General features: G+C 41.9%; 1 protein-coding gene across 2 annotated transcripts in view; it reads left to right on the top strand.

Annotated features, from left to right (window-relative positions):
- The first annotated feature begins 2,098 nt into the window (after positions 1-2,098).
- Positions 2,099-17,699, top strand: part of LOC141744332 (uncharacterized) — a 207,535-nt gene continuing 191,934 nt past the window's right edge. Inside the window, exons 1-3 of one of the 2 annotated variants that reach the window (XM_074590005.1) lie at positions 2,099-2,320; positions 16,564-16,698; positions 17,354-17,463. In XM_074590005.1, the coding sequence (XP_074446106.1) occupies positions 2,154-2,320; positions 16,564-16,698; positions 17,354-17,463 (412 nt within the window). In that variant the 5' untranslated portion in view covers positions 2,099-2,153. The remainder of the gene's footprint in view (positions 2,321-16,563; positions 16,699-17,353; positions 17,464-17,699) is intronic. The other variant, XM_074590004.1, reaches the window with a different exon arrangement.

Here is a 17,699-nt window from a genome sequence, read left to right as displayed (position 1 = left end):
ACATTAGATAATATTTGTAAGAAGGGCACATTGCACAGGCTGGGTTTACAGTTCAGTTCAGGAGAATGGCAGTGTCAGAGCTGGCGAATCGAGGCTTGCAAGGTTTTCTGCACAGATTTCAAGGAGATTTTACACTGCTCCATCTTCAGAGTTCAGCTGCAGCTGCATTTTGCTCTGTGGCCCCCAGGCAAAGGTCTCATCTATTAAGTGGCCTTCACTGAGTAAGATAACCCCGCACTTCAGTACCTCCCAATTTGCATGTTGCTCTTCCATTATTCTTAACAACTGGGTGTAATAAATGTTGTGTATAATTTGTAATGATCACATACAGGTTTGAAAAGCAGTGTTGAACAGTTTATTGTTGAGTTCCTTAAGATGGAAAAATTAAAATGCTTTTGAAAGTCTAATTTACCTCTCCTGGAAAAAAACAGCCAAGTAATAAGATCCTTTGTTATTTTGCCATGATGTGATCCTGAAAATAATCCAGGTTGGGATGACATCTCAGGACATAATGAACACTCAGGCTCGACATAATGAAGGTCTATTATTTTATGAAGAAAGATTTTCTGGGGTTTAAGAAATAAAATGATTAGAAAACTATGTGCTCTGCAGGAGGTAATGAGATTAGCTCCACACAAGGTCCTGCAGAGTTAAAACTACTCCAGACACAAGAAAGGCTTAGCCATTCAATGGGAATTTCAGGGTACAATTAATCTGCTCTAAGGTCAGATAAGGGCTATATGTTTTCTTCACCATGAAAAAGAAATCAGTTGATAAAATCTCAAGGGGATCCTGTCAATGCAAGCTTCAAAGCAACGAACAATATAAAAACAGCTTTCCTGTTACGATTGGTAAATGTTTACCTACTTTAGCAAAGGCCTTGGAAAATAAAAAACATACAGGAAACTGTGCTTATAAAGTGTGTGTGAAGGAGAAGCCGGTGTATCTTGTTACAGGACTGAAAGGAAGACAAATTAATGCACTGTAAAACTGCAGCTGACCCCTAACCCATGAGGATGTTAGTGTGCCCATGCAGTTCTCTCTGTCACAAATCCATACAGGAGCTAATTTGGAGCGACTAGAGACCAAGCCCATTCCACTGGAGTGGAAGGAAATCGCAGTTGTCTTTAGCATCGGTTGGCTTGGGGCCCATCTGCTCATTCACAGCCCAGTGGCTGGTTAGTCACGGGTCTCTAGAGAGAGGAAAACTGTGGTGTAATGGACCCGGAGTCCTCCATTGGATCATAAAATGCTTAAGGTGTGTTTTTCTCATTTTTTATTTGCTACTACACACAGTTCCCTTTCCAGGTCAGTTGGTCTCCCTTCTCTCGCTATTAAAGGGGAAAGAGTTGCCTTCTGACAGCAGTAAAGGTCTGGAGCGATCATAAAGAGGAGAGGATGGATGGTCTAGAGGAGAGCAGGCAACACTGGGATTTAAGAAACCACTCCTCAGTTCCCAGCTTTACATTCTTGCTGTCACTAACTCTCAGCAGTAGTGGTGTTATCCCTCCTTCATGATGTTAAATGTATTTATTTTCATGGTCACCTCTTTGGAGTGCTTGGATGCGATTGCAATGGACGTCACACACAGAACAAAGAAGGACCAGAGGAAAAAAAGGGAAGCCAAGATACATCTCTCACAGTGAAGCAAAACTGGCGCGGCATCCTGGAGCAGAAGGAGGGTGGGCAGGGGGGGGTCAGCTCCACTCCCAGAGCTGGTAACCCTCATCAACGTGAGGTTGCATGTAACTTCATACATTATTCAGCGAAAACAAATCCCTCCTTATCTCTACCTCGCTGTCTTGTATACCCAACAGGAATATGGACCAGGAAGAAAGTCCCTTTAAAGGCGGGGATGCGAAGAGACATGGCAGACCAGGGGATGCGAAGAGACATGGCAGACCAGGGGAGGGGGTAAGTACAGGGACGGAGCCGGGCGGGGGGGAGGACCCAGCGGCGAACCGCTCTAAGCGCCCGGGCAGCAGGGGGTGCCGGGCGGGGAGCACCCAGGACCCCCGGAGGAGGAGGAGGAGGAAAGGGGAGGGGGGGGATCGCGGCCCCCTCCGCCCGGAGCGGCCGTGGGCGTGGCCGTGGGCGTGGCCGTGGGCGTGGCGGCCCCGCCCGGCCCGTGGCGCTCCTGCCCGCCGCTTTAAATGATTTGGAGGGTCGGTGGCTACCGGGGCTGCTGTTGCCGGTGCCGCGGTCGCCTCCGCGTCCCTTCCCCCGGCGGGGCGATGGCGGCGGGAGCGGGGCCGGCGTGCCTGTACCTCGGGCTGTGCTGGGCGCTGGCTGCGGCGGAGCGGGGGCTGCAGCGGGGCATGTGAGTGGAGCGGAGCGGGGGGCGGCGGGGCCGGGGGGGACTCACAGGGCCGGGAGCGCCGCCTTTGTCTCCGGCGGGGGCAGGGTGCTGGCGGGGTTCCCCAGCTCGGTGTTCAACTCTGTGGCAAGGAAAGTTTAGCGGGGTGCGCCTTTAACTTTCCCCAAGTGTTCCCCCCCAACCCCGTCCCCCGCGGCGTGGATTTCTGCTCCGTGGAGTTATTTTTGAAGGGTTACTCGGGAGACTTACAGCCCCGGAGGGAAGGCGGGCGGGCTTGACTTTGATTCCGGATCTTGAAGTGAGCTTCAGAGAGAAGCATCATTATCGCCCAGGCTGTTTCTTCCTCCACGTTTAAACAGCGAAGGGGTGGCGAGCTGAGCCTTGCCCAGCTGGGCGAGTCCGTGCTTTCGGAGGGGTTAGGGTGAGCTTCACCTGGTGGAGAACAGCAGCAGAAAAATCAGAGTAATAAAATGTAAATCCAGCCAGGAGGAATAGAGCCCCCGAGCAGCCCGAGGTGAGAGCAGTGGGAAGCGTCTGTCCATCCATCCATCCATCCATCCATCCATCCATCCCTCCCATCCCTCGGCAGCTGTAGGCACAGCTCCTTTGCAGACACAAAGGAGTAAGTGCCGCGTGTGTACCCACTGGTGCTCCTGCGGGAGGAAGTTTCTATGAGGTGTTTTGCGTGGCATGAGCAACAAATGTCCTTTGTTTTAAGTGCAATGTAAGGTTTTTGTCAAGAGGTAGTTTTCTGGTCAAATGCTAAAGTAGAACAGCTGACAGCATGCACAAAATCTTACAGTTTAAAGTTTTTGCTCATTGAAATAGAAAATACAATTTCTGGAGATTGCTCCCTGCTTTGCGTTGGGCACCTTTTTCTCTGCAAAGGTCCCCTTGTATTTTTAAGGAATGTCTAATTCCCCCCCACACCCCTTAACCCCCCAAGCAACCTGACAACAGCCTTTTCAGATGTGTGTTTATACCCTAATTTCTAACCTCTTTGCTCTTCCTATTTTTTTGACTTAATCAATTCCATCCCACCCTTCTATAATTAATTTCTCTGGTATTTGGTTTCAATTTAGTTATTTCTTGTGTCACCAAATTGAAATTTCTAAGGCTATTGCTCATTGGTTTTCTATGCAATATCATGTAACTATGTATATACTAGAAGTGCTTTTAAGGTGGCTTATATTACTCCATTTTGCTAGAGCACCAAGTATCCATCACAATGTTTAGAGAAGTCAAGTTCATTTTCTGGTAAAGTATTTTTTGTTTTTAAAAGTGCTCTGTGTTTCTTTCAAGCATGCTTCTTGCTCTCTTTATAAGTAATTACTCTACTGTGAGGAAGAATACTGTCAGCCTACATTAATCTATTTGCATTTGACATATCTGTAATACCTATGATTCTGCACTTTTGAAGCTGGAGGTGGTGTTAACTGCGAATTGCCTCCAAACAATTTCTGATTGCTTTTACCATTTTAAAAATAGTTTCACTGAAAGGATATAGGAAACATTCCCTTCTGGAAATGAAACTATATGAGGGATATCACTGTTTGGCTCGAGCCATTGGGAGCAGCAGTGTGCTGTTAGCCAGCAGCAATCAAAAACCCACCCAAACCCCCATACCTGTGGCAGAGCCTTGGGTGTTTTTCCCAAGAGACATATTCCTGCGGTTACTATAATTCTTATTGTTTTTCTTGAGCTAGGGCAAGTATAAGTATTATTCTAAACTTACTTTATGCTATTTAAGGACTTTACCTTTGATGTAAGCAGAAATACAAGAAGTCATTACTCCTTAGGAGTCAGCCTGCCAGCTTTCACCAAGAAACAGTGAAATGTCCAAAAAGACACTTTCAATGAATTGCTTTTTTTTAGTAATTCTTTTTTGTTCTTTTGACGTTGGTCACCTGCAGTCAACAGGATAAGAACAACAAATGTATCCCTTGGAACACACCATGCTGGGTGCTTCCTTCTTCAGCGTTTGCTGCTGTTGTTTTGATTGAGATCTTATGTGGCTGAGGATATACAGGATATTCTTCATAATTGTTTTCGTTCTGCTGCTAACTTGAGTATTTGCTGCTAGCTAAAAATGCAAGGGATCTGTGTGGATGTTGGTATTCTGCTTCCAAGCCCCCTGAGGAGATTTAATGTAGAACAGATTACAGGATGACTAGCTATTTCCATCAACTGCATTTCCAGACAATTAGCCCTTGATGATCTTGTATTAGAACTTTAGAGAACACTTGAACAACCAGAGAACAAATGCGCCGTTTTCATCGCAAAGCATGCTATTTAGGCCTTGAAATGAGGAGTTAACCGTCCCTCGTCATAAAAAGCACATTTTTAGCAGTTCACTTTGCAGTGAAGTCTGTAGTTTGAAATTGGGGTATGTAATGACATTGTAAGTGTGATATGTGGTTATCTAGCATGGAATTTATTTCAGGATCGTGCTTCACAGAAGGCTGGGGGTAGTTGTGGGACAGCGCAGAAATAGGGATTAAGAGTGGAGAGCTTGAGTTGCTGTCAGAAGTGATAAATCCCCTCCTAGAGAAATATTCCACTACAAGTTTTAGAAGTACAGATGTTTGCTCATAGTTAGCTATATAGGGCAGAGCAGAAGGCAGGAGCGGTTATGAGGTATGTGTTAGGAACCCCCTTTGTGCAATAAATATTACCTTTCGTAACTAGGACTGAGAGATGACTCAGGAATGGATTCTTCTCTTCCCAAGTGACACATGAGCGAGGACTTCTCTTGTCTGAGACAAACTTTGTCCCTTGCCAACGTTAAGCCCATTGACTTGCTCTGTGGTTTTGCAGGTCAGGGACAACATCTAAAGGGTCTGATTTGCTTTTTAGAGGATCAGTCAAAATCTCGCAATAAAACTCTTTTCTTTAGGTTTTTTGACTGCTCAAATGTTGCAGCTGCATATTTTTACTCCATCCATAAGCAAGTAAATTTGGTCGCGTTCCAAGGAACACCTGGATTTAGAGCTGGATTCCTGGCTGAGTAACTGTTTTCCAGCTTCTTCAATCCTATGGGGCGTTGCAGGCTTACTTGTACTCCTCCAGTTAAATCTTATTCCCAAAAGCAAAATCTAGCATTCAGATGGTATCTCCATTTGCAACACTCACGCAGACTTGGTCCTTTAACTGGATCGGTGATTGAGCTACAGAGATACGGGACGAGGGTTGGCACCGTGTCTCACTGCAAACAGGTGTGGTTGTGGACCATATTTCAAATGAATAACAAATATTTCAATAAATAACAATTTTTAGGGAAGTAGGTGTAATTAAAAAGGTGAAATCCACTCTTTTGAGGACTGGAATGTATTTCACAATAAACTACCGGTGTACAAAGCATTTCCATATGAAGAGATGCGTGTGAATTTTGATTGTTACAGTGGAACAAATTGCCTGTCATTTTGCATATGTTGGACCGCAGTGCAGAAAACAAAGTAGTGGGAGGGGGGAAAAAGCTTCTATAAAGTATACAGCTTAAACTTGGAGCCTGGAGTTTTGTCGTAATACTGTCCAAATGATGTGAAAAGTAGGTTGTATGATCATTTCTTGGTGAGAAATTGTCTCAGTATATTGGCTGTTTAGCCAATACACTGTATTTTCACCTCCAGTGATGCCAATTTGCAGGTGTGAGGGTAGTTTGTATTCCTAGTGTTAAATAAGGGCTTGAGGAATGTTTATTTTTTTGGAGCTGAAATGAATAATGTGGTACAATCTCCTTCCATTTCTTCAAATGGGATATCATATCTTCACAGATTTGGTAATTAAAAAAAAAGGCTGCAGGTCTTCTAGTGAAAATGAGGACCTGATTTGCCACCGTGGTGTATTTGAATTTGTATCTTACATTAAGTAAGATTAAGTTAAGTCTTTCTTATCGGCTCTTTTTAAACCTTGGTTGAAGTGATGCCGCAACCCAGAGTCACTGCCAAATTCTAATTTAGACTACTGAATTTTACCTAAATTTTTTTTTTTTTCCAGCGGAAACCTCAAGTACTTCTTCCCAGTCCTGTCTGCCTAGAATCTGTAAGGCTGCAGTAAACCCGCAGTGTTCTTGAATAGTTGCTACCTCCAGCCTTTGAGGTTTGGATAACGTGATTTTTAGTAAGCAGTCTCGTCTGGTCGTCTTGTGTCCCCTCCGTCCTTTGTTGCATTCCTCCCCCCCCCCCGCCAATCCTTTAATATACAGTAGTTGTTGCTAGGAAAGAAAAATAAATGTTGAAGACTGAGATGTTCCTCATCTTTGTGAATGTGAACATCATGCTGAACAAAAACTAGTCATTCTAGCCTGTGCACTGCAGTGTCTTGCCACTAGGTAGAGCTCATGCTGGTCAGCACTATAACATTGAATCACATTTTTCAAGAGTTTGCAGTTAAAGCCTCTGTTTCAGAGTTTCTAGAGGAAAATTAATTTTGAATTTAGTTTTTAAACAGATGGCAAAGGGCTCTCTTTTTCTCTCCCAGTATATTCATTGGCAGAAGACTTAAAGATAATGAATAAGTGTCATCATGCTGTAGTTTTTTTTTCCTGCTTTATGATGTGTTTTCCTGCTCTTCAGAAGAAAAATGAGATCAAGACTTCCTCCTAAACTCTGAAATAGCCGTAAGACTATGAAAATACATGGTCATAAGATGTGGTAGCCTGAAGTTGCTGTATTTATCAAAGATGAACTTGATCTCGTGATTGACTGTAAAATATTTTCCAGTTTTATAAATATGTTCTCATATCAGAGACATCACATAATGTACCTACAAGAGGTTTAGAAATTTGCCACCCATAATCACAATAGCATAAGCTATTAATACATACTCTATCAGTCTTAAATCTGCGAGTTTAAGGTAGGTAAGCCCCTGCTCCCATTCACATTTAGTGGGATTTGCCTTCTTAAGTTACTCCTCAAAAATGCACCCAAAGAGGGAAGAACTTGTCAGCGTTTCTTCAGGTTTCACTGTGGTGGTGCATTATGAAATGTTGGTATAGTTTAGTTATTTATGCATACGTTCATTATATGCAGGTACTCTGTGTGTGTGTGCAGTATTTCTGATTTCTAGGAAAACTGCCTGCTTTTTGGTTTGACTTTTTCTTCTGCATTGTTTATATCCGGTGCTGCTTATTTATCATAGTTCTAGGCATGCCGTGATCTAGATATGACAGAGAACAGGGAGTATTTTTAATAAATTTGAAGAAACCTGGTGAGGAAGCGTAAGATTATCTGGTAATATAAAACCTAGTCTTCAGATGACTTGTCAGCAGAACCTCCCTTGATGGAAGCGACGCTTTGGCTCTCAGAGAGTTAACAGCCCATATTGCAGACTTGTGTTGTTCACCAATTAAATACCTTCTCTCTTTGAACACAGTTAATAGACTTCCTCCTTCTGAAATTCAAGCCTGTTATTGCTTACGTTCTCTCTAAAATCTATTGCTTTTAATTTATTTCTGAGGAGAAAGAAATCTCCTTTCATTATTGCTAAATCAAAGCATTTTAAAATTGCGTACCGAACATATGTAGTCTTGGTTTTATACTTTGGATTCCATGCTGATCTTGGTTTAAAACTAGTCATTAATTGTTCTGGAGGTAAACTTGAGATTTTTGCCTTGTACGTAGGAAGACGAATGTTATGCTTTCAGATATAATGCGTACACAAGCTGAGCTGTACGTTCAGTTGTATTTTTTTCTCAATGCCTTTGACCTACGAATGAATATTCCATCTCCTGTGTGTAAAAAAAAAAAAAAAAAAAAAAAGGAATATAAATTGGAGTGCTGCCATTCTTTTTTTTTTGTATTCTTTAGTAGAAACACCATACTGCCTTCCCATTGTAAGTCAGAGCAGAACTTGGTGCTAATTGTTGCTCAGTAGAGAACACCATGCCCAGACTGTTTTTATGTACACAAATTAATTCAATATTGAAAGTATATCATAATATCTCAGGCTATGCCTGTGCAAGCAGATTTATAAGGTGCTTTGTATTGTTTTATAACAATGAAAAAAAACCCCACCTCATATTTTGAGCCCAGTCTTTTCAGGTAAGAATATTCCTTTCTAGGACATGAGTTTCCAATACTCCTCAGTGCACAAATCCTCTGATTTGTAATTCCGAGCCCGACAGATGCGTCATCAATGGTGAAAACGCAGTTGTATGAACTTATCTCTTGTAATTGTATTATTCTTCACGAGGCAAGTTCTGTCCATTTTTTTTTATCCTCAAAACAACCCCAGGAATGTGTGGGTTATTTAGAACCTCAGTGTAAGTTTCTAGTCTGAAAGATACAAATGTTTGGGGAGGTTTTTTCCCCCCCATTTACCACTGCTGAACACTAATCCACTAATGCATGCTTGTTAGTTGCCATGGGGTTTTTTTTTTGTGTCTAGAATTCATAAAATATTTAGCTCTACCAAAATTGCTTAATATTTAAAAAAAAAAATAAACGAAATAATCAAATGGGCATTTCCATCAGTGGTATCAAGCTAAGGATTTATAGGGGAGTAAAAGACTTGAAATGTTTTAACACTTAAAACATTGGCATGTAGGGACTTTTCTTGCATATATTACATGTTACTTCAAGAGTAAGCTTTCAAGAAAAGAGGTTTTGGCTCTAAACTGGTAAAATCTGACATCCACCACAAGCAGTGAACAATTCCTAGGCACTGGTTGCCAGACTGAAACCGAGGATTTCACTACCTTCTAAGTAGTTCCACTGTCAAGCAATGTGGCACTTGCTGTAACCCAAAATGAGCTTTTTCTCCATGTGACACAAGTGATATGACACTTTTCAGTGATTTCTTTTTTAATTTTAATACTTTAGCTTCAGGTCCTCTTGTGCCGTCTGGCCAAAAGAAGCTCAGGTGCGTGTACCTGTGATTTACTGGAGTGGCTTTTATTATTCACTCTTCTGCAGTGGAATGATAATTGAGATGGGTGTAGTTAATGTGAAATTTCCTCTAGAGATGACTGCTGCTACTTGATGCTTTCCTCTTATAATTTCGCTTTTTTTTTTAACGCTCCATTTTGTCTGAATTCTGGACAATTATTTGCTTTGTCTTAACAATGAGTACGTGCAAACTGTTTCTTAGCCTCCTTGTACGTGACCTCCCATCTGGTTTTCTAATTACATTTGAGTTGGGTCCTTGGGACGAAGGTCCTTAAGTTGTCTGTGGAGCCGTCTGGATGCTGAAGGGTTTTGTCGGTGCCGTGTGAGGCTCAGCAGGCCTGGTCCCTGGCAGGGATGCTGACATTCTCCTGGATGCTGTTCTTTTAAGTCACTTGTTTAAAAATAACCCCAGTGTAGAAATCTGTGGAGGTGTGCAGAGAGTATCTAACAATAAAGAACATGATGGGTCTAAGAAGATGCTAATATCAGGTAGTCTCTTCAATTGTACTATTATTTTGGTAGTGAATTGTCTTTCTTTACAGTAAGACTCATGCCAAAGCAGCCATATTTTGGGATAATCAACTATTTTGGATACAGTAGATAAAAGTAACATGCATGCTTCCCTGGACATGAGTGAAGATAGGTATTTGGAGGTCATCAGAATTGCACGCTAAAGTGGTGATACCATATTTGCCATCTTGTGGGTCTGTACTTGATGCCTTACCTGATCCTGCACAAGCCAGTTCGTGCCTGCAGAGGTCAGCCAGTAGAAGAAACTATAAAACTGGATGTTGCTGGGGACTGAGGCTATGTGACACTGTTTGGGGAAATAAATAAATAAATAAATTCACTCCTTGATTTAGGATGCAAAAAAGGTGACTTGGCAAACCATAGTTAAATGATCTGGATGTGCATGTTTGTCTCTAGCTACTCTTGCTAACCAAAATAGATTATTCTGTCTTGGGGAGGGGGAGGAGGATAGTTAAATAGAAGCTAAACGACAGACACTGCACTTTGATAGCAGTAGGAACTGAAAATCTTATTGTTGTTATAATAGCTGAGTGTGTAATTAATCATCTCATATTGATTTGCTCTTAATCTAGATGCAGTGCACAAAGGCTGAAAGAGCTCTCATGTTATTTAGCTGCTCCATCTAATCAGGGAGAGGATGTGAATAAGACACAGCAGTGCATTAGTAACCTGTGGGGTTAGGAGAGGCTTCTGCGCTGGACCTTCGTCCACAGATCCAGAGAGCGGTAGTGATAATGAGACCTAATCTAAATGAGCTTGGTGCTTACAATCCATATCCCAGAGGGCATATAAACATCACAAATATTGATACAGGATCAGTGGAGAGCAGGAATTGATTAGTGGTCAAGGGAGCAGGATGTCCTAATTGTCTCTGGTAGTGCTGATTAATTTTATCTGGAAAATGTGGGGAAATGAGCCTTAAAATAGATTAAAGGTAGAAAGGGGCGCTTGCAGTTTAAAAAGGAAGAAAAGCCTTTTCTGTCATTCCAGTCTTTTTGAATTATTGGTGCTATTAAGCAATATATATCTAGAGACAAAATTTAGCTGTATCTTTGTTTCTATATAAATAAATATATGTAACTTGTTCGTTGGATCTTTTGTTTCTGTACCTTATTTCCTAATTTGCCTTTTTTTTTTCTGTGTTCAGATAAAATTTGCTTTTCTCTTCTTTCCACTTGAGATGATACTTAAGGCAAATTTTTAATCAGCATCCTGTTTGCATACAGCGTTATGTTGCCGTCCTTTTCTCCTCTACAGCACAGCATGTTTCCGCATGGTGCCAGCCTGCCTTTCCAGAGTTCTCTTTTATAAGAAGCTGGGGATGTTTTGCTTGGGTGGTTGGAGGTGTGAGGAGATTCGGACGATTTTCTAGCCTGAGAAGTTCCTAGCCAAAGCCATTGTACTCGTGTAATTGTGTTCTGATCAACATCAGTGTATCTCTAGAGCAAACCCACTCGTTGTCATCACAGCGGCGGAGAATTTAGCCCTGACTATAACCTTGGTTTCCTTAAGGAAAGTTGTCATTTGATGTTTCCAAACTAGATCTGGAAAAGCATATAGACACTGCTTTTCTAAACTTTTAATAAGAGCGTAAAGGCAAGGAGCAGCGACCAATTAGTGTTTTGAAAATACAGAGTTCTGACAAGTCGCTTCTTATGACAGGTTTCAACTATTGACTGTTTCATGGGAAGATCAATAGTGTTCAGGCTGCAAATTCTTCAGCTGAACCAATGGCAGGCTACAACATCTCACTTTTAGGGAGATGTTAACAGCCTCCTGGCTTAGTGGTGTCATTCACTTAGTCTCTGTGGAAAAGACCTAAAATCAGACAGCCAAATCATTCTTTGCTTCGTATTCATTAGTGTTTTGATTTAAAGTTTGTGTGCTGTTGAAATAAACCTTTAGGGATATCTTGATGTGTGTTTGCTCTCTGACTACCGTTAAATCCACCTACCCTTAGCTTCTTCATTTGAGCTGAAAAAAAGTGGATTGATAGAATGAGATTTACTTTAATTGTCATTCAAAGAGCCAGGTGTTAGGATCATGCTAGGCAGAATAAGACAATATGCCTGTCACAGAGATGATGTACCTTTTGAAATGGTGGAGCTGTTCCCTCTCTAGCTCTTGTGTTCAGTTGTCTTCCCACCTCCTCACCTCTGTTTGCCCCTTTTGGACCACACGCGCCAGGAGTGTGTGCAGAAAGCTGCATCTCTGCTCCCGCGAGCAGATGGCATGTACCTATCTCTTCCTTTGTTATGTGAAAACCATGTGTGCTTCGTAAGAGCCCGTCTATTGCTATATAAAATTATTTATGCTTGGATTACTGTGTGTAAGAGAGGTAGCTGCGCTGATATCCTTCTCAGAATATCTGATACCCTTCTGCAGAATCACAGGCAAGGATGAAAGGGCAGAGAACCTCACTTGGGGGATAGCAGACATGCTGTTTCTATCATCCATTCTCTGCCATGAGTTGTGGGAAGGCTGCGATCCCTTCTCAGGGGAGGTCGGTTGAGGTGGTGCTGGTGGTGATGCAGCTTGAGGTGGAAGATGTAGAATTGCAGCTGAGCACAAATGGCCGCGATTGCCAGTGACTCATTGAGGACTTCAAGGGTGCTGTCTGTATGTCCAAATGCTGTGAGATGCTGGGTGGGTGAGACCAGAGGCCCTTGAGCTTGTGGGCCGCTTCTAGGAGTAAGCGGCAAATGGCTAGTGAGGGGAATAAGAAAAGTGCCTGAAAAACTGCTTCAGCCTCAATAACCTGAGGCTCAGGGACTTCCTGAGCCACGTTTTGCCATCTTTGTATTTAATACACCTCCATGGCTGCTTTTTTGACTGTCTTTTTGTATGAAGATACGTACTCCTTTTTAAATTCTAAACACAGGAATGAATTTTATCCCGCCCGGAGATGCTTTTAATTTTCTCTGAACTTTTCCTGTTGTGCAGTGGTTCACAGGCACCACAGCCGTGTGATTAGCCGAGGCTGCTCTTGCTTCATGTTGGTCTAATTATCTGTCCATTAGAATCTCAAGTCTTGAGCTGGCGGTGTGTAGGGTGTCTTTGTTTAAAGGGCAGTCTCCGAATGCAAATATTAAGAGAGAGCTTTCTGGCTTGCCCGAGTCAGACTGACAAGCTAATAATAGCCTTCGTGTTAGTCTTGGCTAACAGAGAGCATCAGTATAAAAAGGTTTTAAGGGACCGGTGTATCAATCAAATCGAAGGACATAATATGCGTTTATGTGTTTTTGCTTGTTTTAACACTTAAACTCCCATTAAGAAATATTTTCTGAATGCCAAGGGCATGGGAGTAAAAATGAAGCTCTCCTCCTCTCATTACATCCACTTGAGGTTTCAGGTTAGTCTGAGATGGCGTCTAGTTAATAGAATGCCATAATAAAAAAACTGTATTTTCAATAGTTGTAGTCTTGTTCAAGAAACTGTTCTTAAGTTTATAGGTAACCCATCAAAGAGCAATGAGTCAGACGGCTTAAAAACTGGTGTGTTGACTGTGTGTGGGGGGAGTTGTGAAGATGGCTAATTGTTGGAGAGGGCACGTTTTACTTCCCAGCTTTGCCAGCAGAGGATTACATGTTAGGCAATTGCTGCAATTTAATTATAGTGTGGCAAAGGTTTTGATATCTGCCTTTAAATTATCCCAAGGGCATCTAGGAGGAATGGCTTACTTTGAATAAATCTTAATAAACGTGTAACTTTATGCTGCTGGCTCGTTTTGTTCTGTGAGCGCCATTTGTTCCTATTAACTGTATCATAGAAGTCAATACAGCTATTCCTGGAAACATGGCAATATCACAGGAGCAAGAATTTATAGGATGGGCTCAGTATGTCACTACAACAATTGTCAGCTTCTCTCTTTTATTTATGGAAGAGCGATGCATATGAATGTACCTTTATCTGGAAAGTTTTCGGCAATTCTAATAAAAGGAGATATGCATGAATTATCAGTACACGATGTTCTATTCACTAGAGGGAGAGTCATTTTAAAAAGCCTGCTAAGTGAGGCATGGTTGCTAAGTAAGGCAAGGGTTTTATTAGACCAGCTGACGTAATGGAAAAAAAGCAGGCAAGATTTTGGGCGTACAAAGACCTCCTTTGGATGTGAAACAAACGGCAGACTTTGCGCTAAGAACGGCTTGGGAACAATTGCTCTGAACTTCAGCTAAATATGTTAAATGGTGAGGTAATTTGAGAGGAAGGGGTAGCTGGCACACGTGGGAAGGATTGCTAAGTAATGGAGACGGTATGGGAATGTGGAGGAAGGGTGGCTTTTGAAGGCATTTAAGGCAATCTGAAACTACGTTGCTACTGTCTTCTGTTTTGCTGCGTGGTGTTGGCAGCTGCAGCTTGGGCAAACTCAAGGAATGGGGGAAATAAGGAGCAATATAGGAAATGGACTCAGCAGGAAGGACATGGGGCCGCGTGGGAGTGATGGAGATAAGCAATACCTCCAAAGCCTGGAAGAAACAGGCATTCTAGTTCAGGAAACTAATTTCTCTCAAGATAAGGTTTTCTAGCAGAAATGGACTCTCTACTCATTTTTCCATGGTGAGATAAGACAACCAGAGCATACATTTGTGGACTTTCTTTTCATATCTTCTTTTATGACAGTTACCTGAAATTCCTGAGGGGGCGGTTGGGTTGTTTTTTAAAATCTGATCTCCTTCTCTGCTGGAGTGTCCTTGTTGGGTGAAGGTCCTCTTTACCCTGAGGTGGGTGTCCCAGGTATTCCCACAGCTGGAAAGCCATGGTGCCTTTGGGAGACCTGGCTGGATTTGCCATTCTGGCTGTGCTCTGCATGACCACTGGCCTCTGCCGAGTACTGAGAGTCTTCTGCCCAGTACCGGGAATACTATGGAGTGGATTTGATCTAGTCAGGCAGGGTTTCTTCCAAGTATTTAGCTCAGCAGTAAAAATGACCACGCTTGAAGTACCTTCCTGTTCTGCACAGGCTTAATTTAATGATGTTTGTGATCTACCTGAAGACCTGTAGTTCAAAGATGTACTTTTTTATTACAAAGGGTACCTTGCATGGTGTTCAGACATAATAGGGAGCGGTAAAGCTACTTTGGGCCTCTGAGATAAAAAGCACCATAAATCTTGAATGAGATATTAACAATATCCAGTGTAACTAAAGATAACTGCCAGGCAGCTGTTGGGCTAGAACAGTTATCTATCTTACTAATGCAAAAAACCCCCTTGTTTTCTAGCACAGGCTCACATTTATACCTCTGTTGATTGACAGAGAAAACGAGTGCGTGAGCGTGTCTCCCTCTTCGTCACTCTCTAGCCTGAAGAAGGGTCTCAAACTGAAATTTGAGGAAGGACTCGTCTGCTGGCCAGTAGGACACAACTGCCGAATGCTGTTTCCCATTTACCAGAGTTGATATATAAGGTCCCTGTTTCCCCGCTGTATTTTAATCATTGAGGCTTAAATTTGAAAAGCCTCACCAGCTACAGCGGGCTGTCTTGGGGAATTGATGTTTTAATTATTATGTTAACATGTAAACTTGAGTAGTATGTAAACTACTCAAAAAGAAAAAAAAAAATAAAAAAAATCACTGAATTAATTTCATTTTTGTTACAGTAGGCTCCTGCCTTAAAAAGACAACACCCCTCACCCCCTGTACCATGTTCTGTGGCTTTAGTTAGACTTTGCATGTTTTATGCAGTTATTTTCTGGCCTGCAGCATTTCCTAATTTATACCAGGGTAGAGAAATCAGAATAAGGCTGGCAGAATCTCTGTGAAACCCATCAACACGTGGCTTTTTTTTTTGACCCTCCATACCTCCTGAAATCCTGCTATTTTTGTACCTAGGGCTAGGTAGCAGGATGAAGATTACATATCAGCCTACAAAGCAACACTTTTATTTTGGTCTTGTTATTTTAGGAATAATCAGCAGAGAACAACGATACTTCCTCTTATGAATTTCATGTGCTTCCCTGAGGGGACCGATAGCGATATACAGAATATACGTTTTCCACAGCAATAGTTTAGATAAATCTTATCCGCCCTTGAATCGACAATACAGCTTTCATTGCCTTGTGTGGAGCCTGAATTTCATTGTGTATTTTGTTCAGTTCACGTGCTGTTTTCGAAGGCAGGCGCTGGGTTTTCATTCTTTATGTATAGAGGCTGGCGATTCAGTAGCTTGGAGCCGTGGAGGTCAGTGCCTGTTAGCTGCCAAGTCTTTAATTTCCACCCTGGCACATCAGCTGAAATAAAGGCTGTTGCATGTACAAGACCTAGTGGGGGGCTTCCAGTGGTCTTGGTGTCAAAAGAGCCTTTTGGGTCCCTCACCTCATTCATCTGCTCCTCAGCTTGTGGGGCATCATCCTTTGTCAGGCAGAATCTCGTCTGAAAGGGTTACTGTAGGCTGGTGGTGTCGAGAGACAGCAAAGAGTGTCAAATCCTGCTCCAACACTTTAACTTTCATTTTCTGGGAACAAAGTTCAATCGTGTTTTTCTAGCTGCGCCATTCATGTAAAATTTGCCATCAGGAATGTGTTCGTGCATCGTGACTTGTGCAATCTGTACATTAATGAAATCTTGGCTTCGTTGACATCTGTGGACCATTTGCCATTTTGAAATCATTTGATCATGATTTTTCAGGTGTTTATGGATACTGTGGTTTTTTGCAAGAGAGCCGTTTGGGCAGTTCAAGGTGAAAAAAGTCATAGAACTACAGTATTTTTAAATAGCAACAGAAAATCTCTTTCAAGCTGTTATACATTGCACAATTTTATGTATATTCCTCTAGGCATCTAAATTTTGTGCTAGAAATAATGAAGTATATCTTTTTCTTTCCCTCAAGGCCACATGTCTGTCCAGTGTTTGAGTTGGCGCTGGTTGGACACCAACAGCCGTGTGTTCAAGCCTTCAGTCGTACGGTCAAGATGTGGAAGCAAGGTTGCACAGGGAGGAGGTGGTGTATGGGCTATGAGAGAAGGTAATACGTTATCTATTGTTATAAATGAATTCTGTTACTCAACTTAGTGCAAATTCTTTATAACTTTTTTTTTTGAGAGAAGTTGTAAACTATTTGATCTGAAATATGTGTGACTTCGTTATGGATATATCATATCCTGCTGAGATTTCACTTTTAAGTCTGATATTACTGAGCAGAAAATGCAACTTTTTTTTCTGTCTTTTGGGTGTGTCATGAGCTTCTTGGCTCGCTTTAGATCACGATTTTATATTATCAGAAAATGCTTCTGTCTCATCCTGTTCTAGGTGAAGTCCAGCTGTCAAGTTATCTACTTTGAAAAATTGAACTTCTTTCTGTTTCTGTCACATGCTTAGAACTGATGGGAGATCTGACTCCCCCAACAGCTAAACCCAAAATTGATTGCAAAACAAAATTACTCACCTTTGAGTAGCCTGAATACAAATTCATCAGAAAATATGTGGACATAGTATATTAGAGCTATCAGATGTTATCAGGATGCATTTTGCTGTATTTGCTTCGTTTTTAACAAGAACTACGGATAGGGGCTGAAAAAATGTGTAGTAAATATGACGTACGAGTACAGTTTGTTACTGATGAGATGTGAATAAGCTGAATAGAAGCTGTGATCGTTCTCTTAAACTTACTCTCTTCACAGGTCTGGGTACTACACAGTTTACAAGCAGGCGTACAGAATGGAGCGTCAGACTGCCTACAAGTGCTGCCCTGGATGGGTCCAACATGACAACGAACCTGGCTGTTTGCACTGTAAGTTGATGGCAAAACTGTGACAAACCAAGAGAGACAATCTCCTTAGGCCTTACTTTCCTACTGATGCTTTCTTCTAGAAAGAGGGATTTTGTTTCTTGCTATTTATAACTGGGATTTCCAGTTAGGAAGAGGCAATCTATTGATGGGGAAAGAAACTTCCTTTAAAAATACAAAAGCTGTCATGTAAAAGTACCAAGAAACTCTAATTTTAAATCTAAACAGTGGAAACGGAA

Source organism: Larus michahellis, chromosome 6, assembly GCF_964199755.1.
Source record: "Larus michahellis chromosome 6, bLarMic1.1, whole genome shotgun sequence".
In the NCBI taxonomy this organism is placed as follows: Eukaryota; Metazoa; Chordata; class Aves; order Charadriiformes; family Laridae; genus Larus; species Larus michahellis.
This window is presented reverse-complemented; position numbering and strand designations above follow the sequence as displayed.